The sequence below is a fragment of the Lolium rigidum genome, chromosome 7 (assembly GCF_022539505.1).
Source record: "Lolium rigidum isolate FL_2022 chromosome 7, APGP_CSIRO_Lrig_0.1, whole genome shotgun sequence".
NCBI classification, from domain to species: Eukaryota; Viridiplantae; Streptophyta; class Magnoliopsida; order Poales; family Poaceae; genus Lolium; species Lolium rigidum.
The window spans coordinates 57407399-57429787 of record NC_061514.1 but is presented as its reverse complement, the minus strand read 5'-3'; the positions used below and the strand labels follow the sequence as shown (position 1 = coordinate 57429787).

The window sequence follows — 22389 nt, the reverse complement described above, 5'->3', positions numbered from 1 at the left end:
CGCCGTACCTTCGCGTGAACCTTTGCAACAACTTGGGTCAAGTCAAGCTTTGAGTGGCAAATCTGAAGCATGATAAGGGCAAATCTGGCGCCAGCTACCAGTTGAGCTTTGACAAAGTCATGGATCCTGTGGGCATCCTTAAATTTCTCCATTAACTCGAGAAGAGTTTTTGGTTGAACGTTCCGAGGAAACATAGAGTTATAAACCATAGACAAGGTCTTCGTACGTAAGTCAAGGAAGTCGCGAGTTTGAGAGGCGCGATCCCGAAATCGACAATTTGGCGGGTCCTCTCTGGGGTAGCCCAAAACAGAGAACCGTGATCAAGGGAAAGATTAACAAGGAGGTTTGCCCTAGTATTTACCCTCTCCTCTTCGGCAACAGCATCAGTAAAGGAACCTATTAAAATAAAGGAGCAGAAAGCTTTAAGAGACGTAGCATGAAGATGGAAGATATCGAGGGTGAAACAAGCATACCCGACATATCCGCACTGGCTTCATTCATTAACTCGAGCATGAAATTCTCTCGAGCAGTCGCCTTCTCAGCCTCGGAAGTAGCAATCTCCCTAGCAGCCACGGCCTCGTGAGCTTGTTGAAGTGCAATTTTTTCGGCTTCAGATGACTTACGAGACTTTTCCAACATCACAAGTGTTTGCTTCTTCGCATACTGGAGTTGCTGCCGAAGTTCATCTAATTCTTGCGGTAAGGAATCTTCGGCAGGTGTAGTATCAGCAAAAGCTCTCCTTGAGCGAGAAGAAGAAGGCGAAGTATTGGAAGGACCAGGAGCTGGCGTATAATTGTCAAAAATCAACTGGAAAAAAGAAATATTTCGACATCAATCACAGAGTAAAGATAGATTTCCATTCATTCCCATAATATATACATGTCTATTACAAAAGAAGGACCTTCTAGAGACCTCATCGAGCAGTTATCGCCAAAGAACACTACGGCGACAATGCCAAAAGAAAGGGGTACGCTAAAAAGAAAAAGCAAAGATGCATTCAACTATACCTCCGGCCTTGATGAGCTAGGAGTCGAAGACGGCTTGATCCCGAGATAGGCTAGGATTTTCTTCGTGTTGGGCTTAGCTGCCTTAATCAACGACTTCCACCTCGATTGTTCTATCTGCTCAGTGTCGCCAACTTTCGCCCAGTTGATAGTTTGCTGGCTATCGGCAACCAAAGCAACAATGTTTTCAACGGCGACCTTCATATTCTCATGACGCACCTTCAGCCCAAGATCTTCTGGTGGATCAAAGCACTTGGCCAGATTAAGGAAAGTTGCGGGTTCCTCTTTCTTTGGGAAGAAATAGGGAAAGAGCCGCGACAGCCCTGCTTTAGCGTGATCAATGCCTTCGCGTGCCTCTGACCCATGAAACTCGAGGAAAGAAAGGGCGTCGAGAAGAGGATCATCGTCGGGATCTTCAAGTTCAAACTCTTGAGCTGTTCTATCTGTCAAGGAAGAAACTTATTGAGCAACAAACGAGTGCAGAGAAGAAAATACAAAGGATATGAAATGGTTCGGATACTTACCGAGAAAGCGGCGACTTTGCGTCCTTATACGCTTAAGGATCGCTTCCTCGCGAGCAGATTGTGCGATTATATGCTCGCTCGGTGAAGTCTCGGCAGCGTGAAGCCTCTTCCTAAGATCTTTGACACTAGCGGCTTCGGTCTTGGCCTTGTCGACCTGCTGCTCTGGCTTGAACAGCATCTAATTCAGCCTTCTTACGAGCCTCTTCACTTTGCTCTAATTTTTGAGTAAGTGCATTGGCACGCTCGTTGATAGCCGCCAATTTTTCTGCCAAGAAAGATAAAACTTCGTTAAAATATCGACAACAAAGGAGTAACGAGTAATGGTAAAAAAGAAAGCAGCAAGGCATCACCTTCAGTTTGGTTGGCATATTCACGATACCCAATGAATTGAGCACCGATGCGAATAAGCTCTTTGATCATGGGTCGTTAAGAAAAGAAAGGGACAAAGCAAGAAAATTTCGGTATGAGAAAAATATAATGGCATTCGAAGCAAACAGAGGAAGTACGGACGGTGACAAGAGTATGGAGAACTTACATCATCCAAGAGAGGGTTCGAAGAGCTACTCAATTGGAGACTCGGCTCCGGAATTGCTTCAGTCCTTGCCCTTTTCGGCGAAGGGACAAGGGGGCTCGAAGGAGGAGTAGATGTGCCGACGTTTTGTTGAGGAGGCGAGGATTCTTCTCCTTCAACTGCTTTTTCCGAAATAACTAGAGTATGTGACGTACTCGTTCGAGCAGCCACATCCAAAGTTGGTGTTTCTTAATCATCATCACTGTGGAAAAAGAGGTGGCAGCATAAAAAGCAAGGCAAACAAAATTCTTCGAATAGAAAAATAAAAATAAAGACAGGGAACTCACGAACTGATGAGACTCTCGAGATATGGGTCATACGCTGCCTTTCGCGGTGAAGGAGCAACTTCTTCGGGTTGGGAAGTCCCGGAATCTTCGACATCACTCCTTTTCCTTTTGTTCTTGGGAGAAACAGCAGGAGGAGGAGATTGGGCTGATGTAGTACCTTCAGAGGCAGCATCCTTTTCAATAGATCCCGCAGATTTTCGAGAATCTGCGGGTTCATTCACAAAAGAGGGGGCCTCCTGGTTGTCATCGGCAATAACGGCCCTTTCTTCGACATCTCCACTTTCAGGAAGAGGAGGAAGGGAAGCCATAGTAGGATGGTTCTGCAGAAAAATAACGACAAAAGAAAAATTAGAGAGATATCAATACAATGAGATGCAGGGAAAGTTCGGAACAAAGTAAAAATTCGAGAAGACAAAATACCTTGGGGAGAGGATTGGTAGAGCTGTATGGTTCCACGCGGCACGAGGAAGGAATAGGATCCCTCTTGTTCAGCGAGGAAATTCTTCGAATCAGCTTCTCCAAGTCCTTCACAGAAAGATCATTGGAGAGCCTATTGGCGTCATTTTCACCAAGCATACGTCCAAAGGGGATTTTTGCGAGCCCTGAAGAGGCTCGCACTCTAATCCTAAGAAAGTAGGCAGTGATTTGAACGCTAGACAGTTCTTTGCCTCGAGTATTTTGAAGCTGATGAATACGAGACATAAGTGCTTCTGTCGCCTTTTTCTCTTCTTCGGAAGCCTCAGCATCCCAGGAGCGGCGGCGTTGAATTTTGGCACTTCCGTCAAAAGGGACTATGTTGTGCTCCACAGAATTGGCACTTTCTTCGTGTATGTAGAGCCACCTTTTGCGCCATCCTTGGACAGAATCAGGAAATTTGACGTCGAAGTAATCAACATCAGTTCGGACACAGATAACAACACCACCTATGTTATAAGTGACGTTGTGGGAGCCATTGCGGCGGAGGCAGAAAATGCGTTTCCACAAAATCCAGTTAGGAGGGATTCCAAGGAAGCATTCGCACAGCGTGATAAAAATGGAAATATGGAGGATGGAATTGGGGGTCAACTGGTGCAGTTGAATCCCATAAACAAAAAGAAGGCCACGGAGGAAATCATGAATTGGGGTAGAAAGGCCGCGGATGAGGTGATCAACGAAACTAACCCGGTACTCCATTGGAGGGTTTGGGTAGCTTTCTTCGCTGGGAAAGCGGATGGCGTCTTCTTTCTTCATCGGGCCAAGCCTCTTCAGCATGTTGACGTCTTGGTTGGAGATTTTAGATCTCTCCCACTCAAGATCTTCGGCGGCCATCTTGGATTACGGAGTACCGTGGCGAGTGAGTCGCGTGCGCGGTGGCATCAACGAGCACTGGAAAAGCAATGCTCGTGCGTGCGGAAGATCAAACAGAGTTGGGCGCAAGGGAAGTTTTTGCAGAGGGGAACAGATGTGCGGCGCAAGCGAAGGAGTGGACCGAGGTTGAAGAAAGGTTTATATAGGATTCGGGAGAAGCAATGCACCGTTGGATGAAGAAATCGTGTGGTGAAAAAAGATCTTGTAGATAAAAGGGTAAAAAGGTATTTTTACTGAGATGGAATAGCACAGGCGTTACCGTACGTGCGCCAGGAAAAGCGGAGGACGTGTGTCCCCCACTTGCACGACGTGTCAACGTGGTGGAAACAATGGACCCACAAAGCAGAAAAATCCCGACTATTAATAGAGATGAAGTGAATTTGACTAAGGGAGGCGTGTCGACAAGAAAAATAAAAAGAAGATTGGCGACAGAAGAAGTTATTTGAATACTTCGGGAGCCTTTGGTCAAATACAAGTTTTTGCCCAAATGCCCGGGGGCTACTTCGATAAAAGTAAAATTTCGAGTATGGCAATATAGAAATTGTGAGAGCCTACAACCAAGCACAAGTTCTTGGCTGTAGCCTCGGGGGCTACTCCCATCGGGAGCGCTGTTCGCGCACCCGAGAGATGAAAAGAAGATCATATCGAAAAATAATGACAAGATAGCGACAAGGTACACTAAAATGTTGAGCCTACAACCAAGCACAAGTTCTTGGCTGTAGCCTCGGGGGCTACTCCCATCGGGAACGCTGTTCGCGTGCCCGATGAAATTAAAAAAGAAAAAAGATAGAAAAGCAAGAGAGTATATTTCGAGTTATAATTAACTCTACATATACTCCCATCGGGAAAGCAATATAAGTCATATTTGACTCGATAAAATGTGCCATTCCAACAGCCGGAAAAGCACTCGACAATATATTCTCGGAACGCCAAAGTTGCGATCAATTTCCGAATGCCGCAAATTTGCGAAGGTAAGACCCCAGATCCGTTCTGCTGGGCGTGGCATCGCCTAAGACTGCGCTCTGCTACTTTTATCCGTATCAACAGATACGAAGAAAAATCCTAACGGACGCGTTAGGTACTCAATAAATTTGACTGGAACTCGACAGAATGGTAAGACCTTAAGCGGAACCTGTCGAAGTTTGCACCAGTATCCCGGGATCATGTCCAGGGACGTGATCTTGAAGTAGGTTTTTGCGGATTGCCACTAGAGCAGTTAACTAGTACCTGATCCGTCAGATGAACTAGCCCCAACTACCATTATCCCTGTACAATATAGAAATTTATATGAAGAAATATAGAAAAGTCTAAGTTGTCGAATAAAAATAAACAGTGGAGATTTTCCCTGACTCTACAAATCAAGCAAAATCTCGGGGGCTACTGACATAGGCATCCCTAATGGGCCTGCCGAAGATAGTACCCGGGGTTTACTGAAGGCCCATTATCCGAAGAATAAGAAGATTCGGGAACCCAAGATATATTAAGGAAAGTTAGAGTTGTAATAGGAAGTGATGTTTGTAATTTGGCGGGATGAGTTAGAAACCGTCCCGGACTCTGTAACTTGTACGAAACGAAACCCTCGGCTCCACCTCCTATATAAAGGGGGAGTCGAGGGACGAAGAGATCATCGAATCATTGTCTGCAACCCTAATTTTCATAATCGTCGAGTACTTTTCGGCTGAAACCTTCGAGATCTACTTGCCCTCTACTTCCAACTAAACCCTAGCCTACAATCCATAGGCATTGAGAAGTTGATACCTTGTCAAACACCAACTCGAAACTGACAAGACATTGGACCACATCGTTCTGTAACCGTGGTCGAACTTCTGGATTGACTACCTTCTGAGAGATTGCATTGAGGAATGCACATAGCTTCACAATGGCTACTCGAACATTTTCCGGCAGGAGCCCCCTCAAAGCAATCGGAAGCAATTGCGTCATAATCACGTGGCAGTCGTGAGACTTCGGGTTTTGGAACTTTTTGTCCGCCATGTTTATTATTCCCTTTATATTGGACGAGAATCCGGACGGGACCTTCATACTCGCTCGGGCATTCAAAAAAGATGACCTTCTCTTCTTTGGTCGGAGCGTAGCCGGCACGACCTTGAAACCATTCCGGATGCCGGTCATTAGGGTCTTTCAAACGTTGCTGGTCCTGCCGTGCTTCCTTTGTATCATTTTTCTTCCCATACACGCCCAAGAAGCTTAGGAGGTTCACGCAAATATTCTTCGTAACGTGCATCACGTCGATTGCGGAGCGGACATCTAGGACTTTCCAATATTCTAGCTCCCGGAATATAGATTTCTTCTTCCACATGGCTGCGTGCCCGTCGGCTCCCTTCGGAAATGATTGTCCGCCGGGACCCTTTCCAAAGATGACTTTCAAATCCTTGACCATATCAAATACCTCGGCACCGGTGCGTTCCGCAGAGCTTCGGCCGGTGATCCGCCTTGCCGTTGTAATGCTTGCCTTTCTTTCCTACTTGGATGAATTTTCGGAAGAAATCGACGATGCCCAAGGTACACGTTCTTCTTACAATTTGGCAAATGTACACTTTCGGTCTCATGTAAGCAGGTGCGTGCATGCATTGTATCCCTTATTTGACAGTCCCGAAAGGTTACTAAGAGCGAGGCCAATCGTTGATGGTTACGAAAAGCAACGCTCGTAGGTCAAATTCCTCTTCTTTGTGCTCATCCCACACACGGACACCAGGTCTGCCCCACACTGTAAAAGTTCATCAACTAATGGCCTTAGGTACACATCGATGTCGTTGCCGGGTTGCTTCGGACCTTGGATGAGCACCGGCATCATAATGAACTTCCGCTTCATGCACAACCAAGGAGGAAGGTTGTAGATGCATAGAGTCACGGGCCAGGTGCTATGGCTGGAGCTCTGCTCGCCAAAAGGATTCATGCCATCCGTACTTAGACCAAATCTTATGTTCCTTGCGTCACCTGCAAAATCTTTGAACTCTCTGTCGATCTTTCTCCATTGCGTTCCATCTGCGGGGTGTCTCAACTCCCCGTCCGACTTACGGTCCTCTTTGTGCCATCGCAACAACTTGGCATGCTCTTTGTTCCGAACGGACGTTTCAACCGTGGTATTATAGGAGCATACCACATCACCTTGGCGGGAACCCTCTTCCCGGGTTTCTCGCCCTCAACATCGTCACCACGGTCATCGCCTACGATCTTATAACGCAATGCGAGTGCATACCGGACATTCATTCAAATTCTCGTATTCACCGCGGTAGAGGATGCGGTCGTTGATGCATGCATGTATCTTCGAACCACTAAACCTAGAGGGCGAGGCAACCTTCTTTGCTTCGTACGTACCGGCGGGCAACTCGTTATTCTTTGGAAACATATTCTTTAACATTTTCGGCAAGTTTTCAAATGCCGAGTCGGCTACACCTGCTCGTACCTTCCATTTCAGCAAATCCGAGTGTGCAGCCCAGACTTTTTCGAGACCATTATCGCATCCGGAGTACAGCGACTTTCCGTGATCCTCTAACATGCGATCCAAATTCTCTCTCTCCTTTTCAGTTTCGCAGCGTCTTCGTGCATCGGCAATGGTCCGACCAAGATCATCAACGGGCTCATCACGTGCCTCTTCTTCACCTTCCCCTTCACCTTCGGCATCCTCCATGAAAGTATCACCGAAATGAGCAAGATAGTTTTCATCGATGAAATCATCCCCTTCTTCATCTTCTTCCATTATAACCCCTCTTTCTCCATGCTTGGTCCAACAATTATAGCTTGGCATGAAACCATGCCGAAGCAGGTGCATGTGAACTTCTCTTGAGGAAGAGTAACCCTTCTGATTCTTACAGTCAACACATGGACAGATAATAAAACCCTTACGCTTGTTCGCATTAGCCACTACGAGGAAATCTTTCAAACCCGTAGTGAACTCGCCGGAGAGTCGGTTACCGTACATCCATTGCCGATTCATCTGCATTATTATAATATAAAATATATAATTAACCATCATGCATTTGTTAAACTAACTAGCTACAAACAATAGAAATTAAACAATGGACTACACACATGCATATTTTATCAATGACACATATATATGAAAGGTTCAAGTTGCTAACCGCGATCGAGGAGGAAAAAATAAATGAGGAAGCTCAAGTGTTGCTCCGACACTTCATATCATGTTTGTTTCATGCTCTCGGGGCATTTCATCAAACACTTTGTGTGCATAAGAGGAGCCAAAAGCAAACCTACACCCCTTGTGAAGTTTGTGAAGAGAAGTGGCACCAAATGGCTAAGTGCTCGTAGGCTGAACGGTATATGTAGGGGTGGGGCTTTAGTCGCGGTTGGCTCGGCCAACCGCGACTAAAGCGCCTCACGTGCACCAGCTGGCCACCGAGCGCCCAGGCCCGGAGCCTTTAGTCGCGGTTCGGGAGGCGAACCGCGACTAAAGACTCCATTAGTCGCGGTTCCTATACTTTCGCGACTAATGGGGCTGGACGGAAGCCTCTTTTTCTACCAGTGACCCTTTGAAACATTCAAATGCTACATCCATTCGATCCATAATTCTTGCCGTGGTTTTATTTCAATTTAAATAAGAAACTATGACAACAATTATGAAATAGAGGGAGTATTTTTGAATTTTTCAAACAGACCAGGTCCAAAGAGATGTCGAATCCACATACATTTATACGAGTATATACAGGCACCTCGATTCGTAGACTTTCGTGGCAAAATATATGCCGCAGGAGGCTGGAGCACAACATTACATCTGATCGATCCATAGTTTCCAGAGAGCAAGCTCTGCGGAATTAATTGACCTATGGATTCAAACGTCGACCTCGCCGACCGCTTCGACATCTCCGGGCCGACTCACATCATGTCGAGAAGATCGGGCGTCCACCATTCTTCTGCCATGGTGATTGACTGGTATGTTTATATCCGATCCATCCATAATCTATGGTAACTCGATGTGCGGGAAGGTATATGCATGTGTGTGATATCATCGATCGTGTCACTCACAGGAACAATGAGGAGGACCGCCGGTGCATCGCCGCCTGCGTGGTGAAAGGCACCTACATCCTCGAGAAGGACAGAACCATGTGCAGGATGCAGACGGCGGAGGCGCTTGCTCCGGCGTGGTGGGAGAGCTTCCACTTCCGCCTCCTGGACGTGTTCAGTGAAGAATCCTTCACGCGCGAGTACGACAAGCTAATCTTTGGCGCCATCTACGAGCATGTCCCCCCCCCCGCCGGCGGTCGGCGACACCCTTGTGCCCCGCAGTACATCGTCGCCTTCCGAGGGACCATGCTGCCACACCCTAAGGTGATCCACGACGTGGTCCTCGACCTGCAGATCCTCGCCAACACCCTCGAGTACTCCAGGCGCTCCCACCGCGCGCACAAGGCCGTCGACAAGCTCCTCGGGACCATCGACAGCAGCGCCGTGTGGCTCGCGGGGCACTCTCTCGGCGCGTCGCTGGCGCTGGAGGTGGGGCGGACCATGATGGCCGAGCGGGGCATCAACCTTTCGACTTTCCTGTTCAACCCGCCGCATGTGTCGCCGGCTCCGGCGATCAACAAGATTCTCCCGTGCGAGGGGCTGAGGGGGGAAATCTTCGCCAAGAGCGCCCGCGTCAAGGCCAGGGTCGGACAGGTCCTGAGCCAGGGGCGGAGCTCCCCTTTGGGCAAGGTATGGCAGCTGCCCTACCTTGATTTTTGACAAAAAAATCGCATATATATACGTATCTATAGACATACAATCAGTTTGGTACTAGTTCTATCCGTTTCTGAACATCAAACAAAAGAAAAAGGGGGAAATGGGCCGCGGGACCAAACTGGGCTGTTGCCTAGGCTGCCGGTGCGATACCAGGAGCCAGGTACACCATCAAATCGTTCGTCTGGAATACGGGATCAAACATCAGGCCTCAGCCCGGCAGTCCCGTGCGCCCGCCTGCCTGTTCGTCTTCGACGCGAGTACGAGACTCCCTGCGCCGCCGGCCGCCCGACGCCCTGCCCTGGCGGCTTCCTTCCAAGCGAATCCGTCCGACTTCCCCTGCCGGCCCGTATGCACATCCCAGTTCTGCAGATCACCCGGCGCCGGTGGTTAGCGCGTCTAGATTTTCTACGAGACTTCTGACAGTTTGTTGGTGTGATTTTGTGATCGAAAGATGGACATCAAGGGGAAGAAAACTACATCTAAGTGTCGAAGTATGTTATTTTTGTCTTTACTTCTTTTCTATGTAGTGTCATTCAGCTGATTTATATTATTTTATTTTAGGTATGTGAACAAAAGTGATATTATTGAAATATTTTTGGGTATTTAACATGTCTCAAAAACAACATCTCCAGCTTTAAATAAGGCACTTATGGAGGTTTTCGCTAAACATGATCTACTTATTGAAAGATTTTATGACGTGCTACATCGAGCGAGGGATATTCAAAAGTTTTCGATCTTGGTGAAATAAAAAAAAAGGAAGATAGAGTTTTGCCATTGCCTGAAACTTCTAGACGACATTAAAGTTTTTTTATCGGTACATTTGTAGGTTCAGCTTATATTTGAACTAGAGGACACCCCACGCGTTGCAGCGGGAAATCATGCTAATATTGATTATTTGCTTCACAAAGTGATTGTTTCGAAAGATTAACAAAATAACACTACAATAAAAAAATGCTTAGTATAAGAAATAAACATTGTAACTGTCATATAGCTTTATCATATTTTTATTTGTCAACATGTGCTGAACAACAACATTTGGTGATTGAACTTGAATATTCTGTAATGCTCCATTAGACCCAAGACATTACAAAAAACATGATTTTTGAAAGCTAAACAAAGTAGCCAATGAAGAAGGGATGAAGAAGCACTACTTATATTATGTTGTCGATAGAGCTCATTCAGATATAAAACGAAAGGAAAGAGGGGAGGCATATGAGTGGCTGATGACATCACATCTGAAATTCTTGTAATATCTAAGAAGCTTGTAGGAGAAGGAGAGTATTTAACAAATCCCAGATATTTTATAGGCGCTAGCCTCAGTTCAATTAGAATACATATATTGTGTAACTTCGTGATCCATATATGTAGCTAATAATTTGTGTTGGGATACTCACATTGACTTGATTATGCTAGATACAACGAAACTAAATTGAGCTTAACAAAAAGCAAAGTTGGGATACTCACATTGACTTGATTCTGCTAGATACTGCTGAATGGCAAAGTTGTAATTGTCATTTCACGGCTTGCCGGATTAGCAATTTCAAGCCAAGCAACTGTATATAATTGTAAATTTACCAGATAAGACCGGTGCCCTTTTGTTGTACAAAACAGAGAACGGATGGGAGGATGATGTTGTGGTATACGGAAGTCACTCCATTGCGTGTATATTAGTCTTTTCATCCCTAACCTAAATGGCTTAGAAAGCTAGCTAGCTATCACGATCTCAATGAATTTTCTACTACCTAAATCATGATATATTTTACATATTTTGCATGTGTACAATAATAATTCATGCTAGAAGCGTGTAAACTCGGCATATATATCAACAACATATTCTCTACCCCTCCTAACTATGAAGCTATACTGATTACTTAAATTTAAGCACACACAACTTCACAAAGTTGTAAGCATATATAGCAACATTGTAGTTGCTAATTCCTCCTTTTCCTGCATAATCAGATAAAAGAATGAACAAATGCATGTAAGTTTCAGAACTCAAGCTCTATGAAATTCAAGCGTTTGGTGATAGTACCCTTAGTAGTGCGCACAATTTAGACGACTTGCAAGAGATAGTCAATACCTGTTTTAACCCTTTATGTAAAATTTCCTTTTTGTCTTCAACTGCACCAAACTGTAGATCCACATGAGGAATAGGCATTTAGTTTCTTCAGTTTTTCATAAAAATACTGAGTTGTTAAATTTCACAGAGCATCATATATAAAGATCAAATCAAAAGAATGAACATAGCAAGTCTCCATTCCCTAGTAGCATTGGATAGCCTATGTCAGGAGCTCCCATGCGGAACAAAAAGGCTCATAAGAGACTAAGAGTGGAACACCCATACATGCTGCTTCCATTAATCAAATTCGACTACCAAATCCCACGCCTGTAGAAACATCAGACATCCAAGAGAGACCAGAAAAAATCAATCTGCAAGAAAACGGCAGATAATCAACATCGATAGCTGCATCTTCCAAATCGCCCAACTAAGGCGAAGCAAGCTCATCGATGCAAGGAATCAAATATTAATGGACACGTCATTCAGCCCGTATCAAATCTGAGAACTGGACAGAGATTATGGTGAGGACAGTGTGGAAGGAAAGTACGTGGAGAAGCAAGACAATGGATAGGGCGCATCTGGAAGGGAAGCAACGTATTTATTGGCACGTTTTGTCTGTTCAACTGCCTCCACACGTTTTTTTCCAGAGACTGCCTGGATGCCTCCATCAATTTCTCGAAAGAGATCGTGTAAGAAACGAAAGGGCATGCCGTCGGCGGTTTATGGGAGAGCTGCGGTAAGCATTAAGGAAGACGAAGCGATGGGCTGAACTGACGTGGACCAATAAGAGACTTGCTGAGGTGGATACCTTGCATGTGCAGGAAAATGGGATCACCTATTAAGAATAGAAAGATATGTTGCTATTACTCCCTCTATGCCAAAATATAGTGTCTAAGATTTTTTGGTAGTCAAACCATGTGAACTTTGAGCAAGTTTGTACCAACAAATATTAAAATCTAGAGTATCAAATCAATTCCATTTGATTCATCATGAAGTATATTTTAATATGGTATATACATTTGGTATGGTAAATATGGATAATTCTTTTAATAAACTTGGTCAAAGTTAATGAAGTTTGACTTTTGTGCAAACTAATGTGAAATATATTATGGCAAGGAGGGAGTACCATAGTACCGACTTACTATGCTTAACATCCTATAAAATATTTACGTGTCACGAAAATTTTATTTGTTTGCATCAATTTTTATGTTTGTAAGTTCGCCCGACCTCAATTTTCTTCCGTCCGCCACTGTCCTGAGCCCCCACCGGGAGCGCATGGAGGAGCTGTTCGAGCGGCTGTCCCCGTGGGCGCCGAACCTGTACGTGCACGACAGGGACGTCATCTGCCAGGGCTTCGTCGACTACTTCGAGCAGCGGCAGCAGCTGGAGGAGCGCTGCAGGTCGGCCACCACGCTGTCGTACCGTGACATGCTCTTCTCCACGATCGGCAAGGAAAAAGAGCGGCCGCACCTCCTGCCATCCGCGACACTGTGGAAGAACTCGAGCATGGACAGAGACGCGCACGGGATCCAGAAGTTGTTGGCCGCACACGAGCTCCAGCAGTGGTGGAAGCCGGACGGCGAGCTCAGGATGATCGCCACACGTTATAGCTTCGCTTGAGAATAGAAAACTTCTGCTACTGCTGTTCAACGCTTGTTTGTCAAATTACTACCGTACAGCAACGTAACCAAACAAATTTGCATGTGCATAGAAATTGTTTTCAAATACCAATTAATCAATTGCTCAAGTTCGCGTACACGGCCATGTCATATCATCTGTGTCATAGGAGTGCAATGCAGGTAGAACTGGGCATTTTAGCGGTATGTTTGACCGGCAAAATTGTTAGTCTAACGTGGCTACTTGTCAAAAGTTTTATATGTGTAAACGCCAAATAGAGTTTTCTTTTTGTGAAATTGATCTTTCTAGAATTGAGATTTTTTTTTTAAAAAAAGGGTAATTATATTAATTTGGAACATTGTTGTGATTACAATCTTTCAGAATCATATCCAACACGCCGGGAGGAGCTGATCCTAACAACACCCCCATTACATTTTCAACACGACTAAATCTAGCTAACTCATGATCCACTGTGTTGTCATCTCTTCTGATATTTCTGAATTTGACGGCTTCAAGCAAGGTGCGGAGTCGTTGTATATCAGAGGCAATGCTTTGGGAGCGATCATTTTCGTCATTACCAGCCTTGCCACTAGACTAGCATAGTCATCCTCCACCAGCAGTTTGGAATTTGTGACCGTGAGAGCATGCTTTATATCCTCCTGACATGCAATAGCCTTAGCAGATTCTGCATTTGCACAATTTTGGATCAAAGCCCAGGCAGTAGAGGCTACCTGTCTCTTCTCATCTCGGATCACAGTGCCCCAAGAGGCTTCTCCTGTGTTATGAATGTAGCTAGCATCAACATTCAGACAATGCCAACCTAGAGGCTTCCATTCATCTGGTTTTATAATGTACTGTTTCTTTGCCTGTATAATCTTCAGTTCTGTTATCACCAGAATTTGACCGAGTCAGAGGTGGGCCGCGATCAAGATGGGTTTGAAGAATATATATAGAAGAAATATGTGAATCGGCCTTACACGCAAAGTTTGGGTTAGTTTGCCCGTGTATCTGTACCATAGTAGATCGCATCTTAATTTAGAAGTTAGAGTTTTACCCGTGCACGGTTAGGTGCACGCCTGAATTAGAAAGTCCCCTGGACTATAAATATGTATCTAGGGTTTATGGAATAAACAACAACCAACGTTCAACACAAATCAATCTCGGCGCATCGCCAACTCCTTCGTCTCGAGGGTTTCTCCTGGTAAGCACCATGCTGCCTAGATCGCATCTTGCGATCTAGGCGGCACAAGCTTCCTACGTTGTTCATGCGTTGCTCGTGCTGAAGCCTTTTTGATGGCGAGCAACGTAGTTATCTTAGATGTATTAGGGTTAGCATTGTTCTTCGTATCATATGCTGTCGTAGTGCAACCCTTATACACCCCGCTTGATCATTGTTTAGTAGATCCGATCCGTTACGGTTGCTCCTTGTTCTCCAAGGATTAGTTTAATATCCGCAACAGTTAGGCCTTACAAAGGGTTGGAGGATCCATCGGCGTGTAGGGTGTAGTTTGCTAGCCCTAGACAGGATGTTCCGGGGATCAACCTCGTGTTGGTTTTTAGGCCCTGTCTAGGATCGGCTTACGATCACCGTACGCGAGCGCGAGGCCCAATCGTGAGTAGGATGATCCGATTATGCGGTGAAAACCCTAAATCGTCGTAGATCGCATTAACTTTATCTTGATCAAGCAGGACCACCATATATTCGGACACCTTGTACGAATCATGGGTGGATCGGCTCTTTGAGCCGATTCACGAGATAACTCGAGAGCCGATCGAGGCTCGTATTTAACGTTTACGTGTATGCCCTGCGAGGAAACTAAGCGAGGCATCATCCAACACCTTCCCGACCAGGTATAGGTCAGGTGGCACGCCCTTGCGACAGCATCGGACGTGTGACCAGAAGGCTTTACGGGCCGTCGCTCTGAGGGACTGGGGCCAGCCGCAGCCCTAGTTGTTCCCGGCTCTACTGTGTTGCCAGTCGTTGCTCGCCGGTGGGTTTCTGACCGCAACACATTCATGGATCGGTATCTTTCCTTTCACATCCAGTTCCTCACGGCCTTCCCTAATATCAGTTAAAGTTCTCAATTAATTATCAAGGGATTCAGCTCATGATTTTATCCCACACTTACCCTCTCCAAAAATTATGTTGTTCCTCATATGCCAAGCTCTCCACCAAATTAACATAACTTTCGCCCTCATACTAGAACTGAGATTGCTCAGTACTTGCCTGAGTTAGCCAACTCCTCCTCCTTTGGGAGATCACATATCTCTTAGACTTGATCGAAGCGCTACAGGCTTTGTAGAACACATAGTAGCGTGATAACCATCCTCCTCTTCCATTTCACATGTTGTACACGTAGGATCTGTCATCATGTTTCTTCTGCATCTGTTCTCTTGTACAACCAAAGCATTTGTTGCTAGCCTCCAATTGATAATTCTGACTTTCTGAGGGACATTTGTCTTCCAAATAGCATTCCATATCGGTCGGTCTCCATCAGGTAGTCACTCATCTGCCTTGTTGTATTGCTGCTTGGACTATTTAGGAGACAAGCCTATATGCACTACATGCGCGAAAACTCCTAATTTTTCGTAATGCCAGGCAATGAAGTCCTCGCCATTAGCTTGCGGAAGTCTGATTTGGAGTATTTCTCCTGCATCATATGAAGGGAAAATAGAACAAACTATCGTCTCATTCCACTGTTTTGTGCTCGGCACAATCAGGTCTGAGACCCATCTGAACCTCTGCCGATTGTTTCTCCTTGAGATCTTATATGACCAAATCAGCAAACATAATGCAACAGCACAAACAAACAAATGTGTGCAGAGGGCATATGAAGATTGAAATCCCTTGATGTCAATTGCCAAAGAGAAGTGCTACAAAGTGAGGAGGGGTACATAAGAACCAAAAAAAATTAGGAAACCCGGTTATGTATGTGAAATGACAATCGAGAAAAAAAATGCCGGATGGTCTCCTCCTGATCGATTAAGAAATGCACATAGTTGGCTAACATCCCAATTCCCCTTCACTAAACTAGCCATGAACCCGTGCATGCCCACGGGCTAGTTAAGATTGGCATGTCGAAATGGAAATTTATCCTCATTTATGCATACGTTGTTACAATAAAAATTTACAAAATAGACAATAGAATTTCCAACTATTACAAAAAATAACATACAAGAGTGCATTGTTAATTTTCCCACAACATTACACGTTTTCCCACAGCAAAAGGAAGAATAATTTTTCCCATATTTCTAGCCAAATTATTTACACACATGTATGGTTGAACAATTATGTTGCACTCATACTATATTGCCCCGTTGTATTTTTATTTAGGATTGGTTGTTATTAGATCATATGCACTCTAATTTTCGTGAATTAATTGGACACTTGATTCATCCGTCATCAAAATTTTCAAAAATAACATGTATTATGTAAGACATACATAATCATAAATCATTGAGATAGTTGGTTATATAGTATTTCATGCTACACGTAGTTCATGAATATAATGTTAATATTTTATAGATTAAAATATATTACAATTGTTCTGTATGCATTAGTTATGACTCTAAGAGACTCGGTTACTAAAAATGGGTCAATACATGTAACATTGTCATTTATCATGTATTTCTTCTCTTTTCACTAATAAAGTGTGAGTCAAAATCTCGTATCCTGAAAATTTCATTGTCTAAAACCCAGTGAAACTAAACTAATATTTTTCAGTTTGACACTAGGTGTGTACTCTCTTCTTCCCGAAATGTCATGTTCGCTTCACCTTTTCTATTTTCAACATACCATTTTGACTACGATTTTCATTTATAATACTTTCTTTGTTCAATAATGTAGGTCTTACATTAGTGAATGGAGGGGTATATCTACAAAATTAGCATAAAGATATATGAATGAAGTTATTGATCGTTACATTGATGTCCTTGTGAGGAATTCAGTTTGCGATCCTCAATGGCATTTGACTTATGTTTACAGTGAACCAAAGGTAGAACAGAGACATAGTATGCAGACAAAAATATGTGATTTGCACAATCGCCTTGACCTCTCGTGGATGGTCGTGGCTGATTTTAATGAATGTATGTGGTGTTTTGAGAACCTCTCATCTACCCATAGAGATGAACCTCAAATGACAACTTTTAGGGATACTCTCAAGGTCTGCGGTCTGGTCAATTTGGGATTTTGTGGTGTACCCCACACATATGATAATAAACTGTCTGGTCGTGCAAACGTGAAGGTGAGACTCGACCATGTTGTTGCTTCTCATTCCTGACGGAATTTGTACCCCTACTGCTCGGTTAAACATATTGTTACCCCATGCTCGGATTATGTGGCTCTACTAGTTAAAGGGGAAATTTAGGAAGCTCGTGCTGGTGTGAGATGGAGCGAAAAAATTAAAATTATGTGGGAACGGGATCCTACTCTACCAGAGATTTTCCAAATTTCTTGGGACTCATTTGGGGCCATCAACGACCCGGGAGACGTGGAGAAAGACGTAGGAAGAACTATGTCTAAAATGCATGACTCGAGTAAGACCAAATTTGGTTGCGTGAGGCAGGAGCCTGCAAAGTCTAGAACTCGGCTGGAAGAGCTTATGAGCATGAACGCTGACATACAAGATATAAGAAGGGTAACAGATCATATGAACGAACTATTATATAGAGAGGAGATGTTGTGGTTACAAAGGTCCTGGTTGACATGGCTTAATTAAGGAGGGGGATAGAAATACAAAGTATTTTCATAGTAAGTCGGTATGGAGGGCAAGAAAAATTAAAATCCACAAGATGAACAGATGATAATGGAATTATACATGATGACATGGCCACTATGCATAATATGACAAACGAGTATTTTCAGAACCTTTTCATAGCGGATGTTGCCTTGGATCCCCCTCATCTGTGATAGATCCATTTGAGAGGTGTATAACGGATGAAACAAATTACCGGTTATCTAATGATTTTCCAGAGAAATAGATCTGGGACGCACTCTTTCAAATCGGTGCCCTAAAAGCACCAGGGCCCGACGGTTCTCGAACGAGATTTTTTCAGAGAAATTGGGGCGCATTAAAAAGAAAATAATTTGCTGGTGCAAGAGTTTTTCAGATTGGGGGTCATGCCTAAAGGTTCAAATGATATACATCCATTGTCCTTATACCAAAATTTTCTAATCTATGCAAGCTATCTGACTTTAGGCTAATAAGTCTTTGTAATGCGGTGTATAAAGTGGTTTCAAAATGTTTGGTTAATAGATTGAAGCCTTTGTTGGATGATACCATCTCTCCCTCACAAAGCGCCTTTGTCCTTGGGAGAATGATTATGAACAATGCATTGCTGTCCTTCGAATGTATTCAGTCATATAAAGCAAGAAAATGCGGAGTGATGTTTTGGCACATGGGAGCATATGCTCCCTTTATTTTCAAATACATGGTAGACACATTTTAAAATGTCAAAAAAATTGAAACAAAAATTTCGCACGTACATCTTCATGTGATACGCGCTCACAAAGTCATTTCATGAAAAATCGACATGTCATGTGGCGTGTGTAAAAAAGACAAAATTCGGTGCTGAAACGAAGACTTGTCACAGGATAAATTTTCTCTTTTTCGCTTAGACTACAAAAAATATCATTTTTTCGTGAAACTTGACGAATACACATATATTATGGAGATGTACATGTAAAAAAATTTGTCAACATTTTTTAACACCTGGAAATATGTTTTTATGGTATAGGGATGATGTCTACGGGAGCTTCTATTCTTGTAGACAGTGTTGGGCCTCCAAGAGCAGAGGTTTGTAGAACAGCAGCAAGTTTCCCTTAAGTGGATACCCAAGGTTTATCGAACTCAGGGAGGAAGAGGTCAAAGATATCCCTCTCATGCAACCCCGCAACCACAAAGCAAGAAGTCTCTTGTGTCCCCAACACACCTAATAGGTGCACTAGTTCGGCGAAGAGATAGTGAAATACAGGTGGTATGAATAAGTATGAGCAGTAGCAACGGTGCCGAGAAAAGTGCTTGGCGTGTAGTTGATGGTGGTGGTATTGCAGCAGTAGTAACGCGATAGAAACGATGAAACAAGCAGGTAGTAACTCAGCAGTATTTAGGAACAAGGCCTAGGGATTACACTTTCACTAGTGGACACTCTCAACATTGATCACATAACAGAATAGATAAATGCATACTCTACACTTTTGTTGGATGATGAACACATTGCGTAGGATTACACGAACCCTCAATGCCGGAGTTAACAAGCTCCACAATAATGCTCATGTTTAAGTAACCTTTAGTGTAAGATAGATCAACGCTACTAAACCAAGTACTAGCATAGCATGCACACTTGTCACCTTCATGCATATGTAGGAGGAATAGATCACATCAATATTATCATAGCGATAGTTAACTTCATAATCTACAAGAGATCATAATCATAGCATAAACCAAGTACTAACACGGTGCACGCATCGTCACCTTTGCACACATGCGGGAGGAATAAAACTACTTTAATAACACATCACTAGAGTAGCACATAGATAAATTGTGATACAACATGCTGCAATCATAAAGAGATATAAATAAGCACCTCACTATGCCATTCAATGAGTAAGTATTCTATGAAATATGGCCTAAGAGACCCACACGGTGCACACACTCGTCACCTTTACACACGTGGGACTAGGAGTCTCCGGAGATCACATAAGTAAAACTCACTTGACTAGCATAATGACATCTAGATTACAAGCATCATCATATGAATCTCAATCATGTAAGGCAGCTCATGAGATTATTGTATTGAAGCACATAGGAGAGAGATGAACCACATAGCTACCAGTACAGCCCCGAGCCTCGATGGAGAACTACTCCCCCTCATGGGAGCAGCAGCGGTGATGAAGATGGCGGTGGAGATGGCAGCGGTGTCGATGGAGAAGCCTTCCGGGGCACTTCCCCGCTCCGGCGGGGTGCCGGAACAGGAGATCCTCGTCCCCCGGATCTTGGCTTCGCGATGGCGGCGGCTCCGGCGGGTTTCGTGGGTTTCGTCAATTGGTATCGGGTTTTCGATCCAGGGGCTTCTTATAGGCGAAGAGGCGGCGCAGGAAGGTCGAAGGGGGGCCCACACCCTAGGGGCGCGCCCTCTGGCCGCGCCGGGCTAGGGTTTGGTGGCCCCTGTGCCTCTTCTCGGCGGTTCTCGTGTGTTCCGGATGCTTCCGGGTAAAATAGGAACCCGGGCGTTGATTTCGTCCGATTCCGAGAATATTTCGTTACTAGGATTTCTGAAACCAAAAACAGCAGAAAACGAGAGCTGGCACTTCGGCATCTTGTTAATAGGTTAGTTCCGAGAAAATGCACGAATATGACATAAAGTGTGCATAAAACATGTAGATAACATCAATAATGTGGCATGGAACACAAGAAATTATCGATACGTTGGAGACGTATCAGCATCCCCAAGCTTAGTTCTGCTCGTCCCGAGCAGGGTAAAACGATAACAAAGATAATTTACGGAGTGACATGCCATCATAAACTTGATCATACTATTTGTAAAGCATATGTAGTGAATGCGGCGATCAAAACAATGGTAATGACATGAGTAAACAACTGAATCATATAGCAAAGACTTTTCATGAATAGCACTTCAAGACAAGCATCAATAAGTCTTGCATAAGAGTTAACTCATAAAGCAATAATTCAAAGTAAAGGTATTGAAGCAACACAAAAGAAGATTAAGTTTCAGCGGTTGCTTTCAACTTGTAACATGTATATCTCATGGATATTGTCAACATAGAGTAATATAATAAGTGCAATAAGCGAATATGTAGGAATCAATGCACAGATTCACACAAGTGTTTGCTTCTTGAGGTGGAGAGAAATAGGTGAACTGACTCAACATTGAAAGTAAAAGAATGGTCCTTCAAAGAGGAAAGCATCGATTGCTATATTTGTGCTAGAGCTTTGATTTTGAAAACATGAAACAATTTTGTCAACGGTAGTAATAAAGCATATGCATCATGTAAATTATATCTTATAAGTTGCAAGCCTCATGCATAGTGTACTAATAGTGCCCGCACCTTGTCCTAATTAGCTTGGACTACCTGGATTATCACCGCAATACATATGCTTTAACCAAGTATCACAAAGGGGTACCTCTATGCCGCTCTGTACAAAGGTCTAAGGAGAAAGCTCGCATTTGGATTTCTCGCTTTTGATTATTCTCAACTTAGACATCCATACCGGGACAACATAGACAACGAGATAATGGACTCCTCTTTTAATGCTTTAAGCATTCAACAACAATTAATTCTTTTCTCATTAGAGATTTGAGGATGTTTGTCCAAAGCTGAAACTTCCACCATGGAACATGGCTTTAGTTAGCGGCCCAATGTTCTTCTCTCACAATATGCATGCTCAAACCATTCAACTCGGTGTAGATCGCCCTTACTTCGGACAAGACGAACATGCATAGCAACTCACATGAAATTCAACAATGAGTTGATGGCGTTCCCCGAGTAAACATGGTTATCGCACAACAAGCAACTTAATAAGAGATAAAGTGCATAATTACATATTCAATACCACAATAGTTTTTAAGCTATTTGTCCCATGAGCTATATATTGCAAAGGTGAATGATGGAATTTTAAAGGTAGCACTCAAGCAATACCATGTAGTAGGTAGGTATGGTGGACACAAATGGCATAGTGGTTGGCTCAAGTATTTTGGATGCATGAGAAGTATTTCCTCTCGATACAAGGTTTAGGCTAGCAAGGCTTGTTAGAAACAAACACAAGGATGAACGGTACAGCAAAACTCACATAAAAGACATATTTAAAACATTATAAAACTCTACACCGTCTTCCTTGTTGTTCAAACTCAATACTAGAAATTATCTAGACCTTAGAGAAACCAATTATGCAAACCAAATTTTAGCATGCTCTATGTATTTCTTCATTAATGGGTGCAAAGCATATGATGCAAGAGCTTAAACATGAGCACAACAATTGCCAAGTATCACATTACCCAAAATATTTATAGCAATTACTACATGTATCATTTTCCAATTCCAACCATATAACAATTTAACGAAGGAGAAACTTCGCCATGAATACTATGAGTAGAAACCAAGGACATACTTGTCCATATGCTACAGCGGAGCGTGTTTCTCTCCCATAAAGTGAATGCTAGGATCCATTTTATTCAAACAAAACAAAAACAAAAACAAACCGACGCTCCAAGAAAAAGCACATAAGATGTGGTGGAATAAAAATATAGTTTCAGGGGAGGAACC

At 43.7% G+C, this 22389-nt stretch overlaps 1 protein-coding gene across 1 annotated transcript; it reads left to right on the top strand.

Moving 5' to 3' along the window:
* The first annotated feature begins 8534 nt into the window (after positions 1–8534).
* LOC124671392 (GDSL esterase/lipase At4g10955-like) lies at positions 8535–13109 on the top strand. The gene is made up of 3 exons (XM_047207767.1): positions 8535–8641; positions 8737–9381; positions 12749–13109. The coding sequence occupies exons 1-3, from the start codon at positions 8535–8537 to the stop codon at positions 13107–13109; spliced, it is 1113 nt and encodes a 370-aa protein (XP_047063723.1).
* The last annotated feature ends 9280 nt before the right edge of the window (positions 13110–22389 follow it).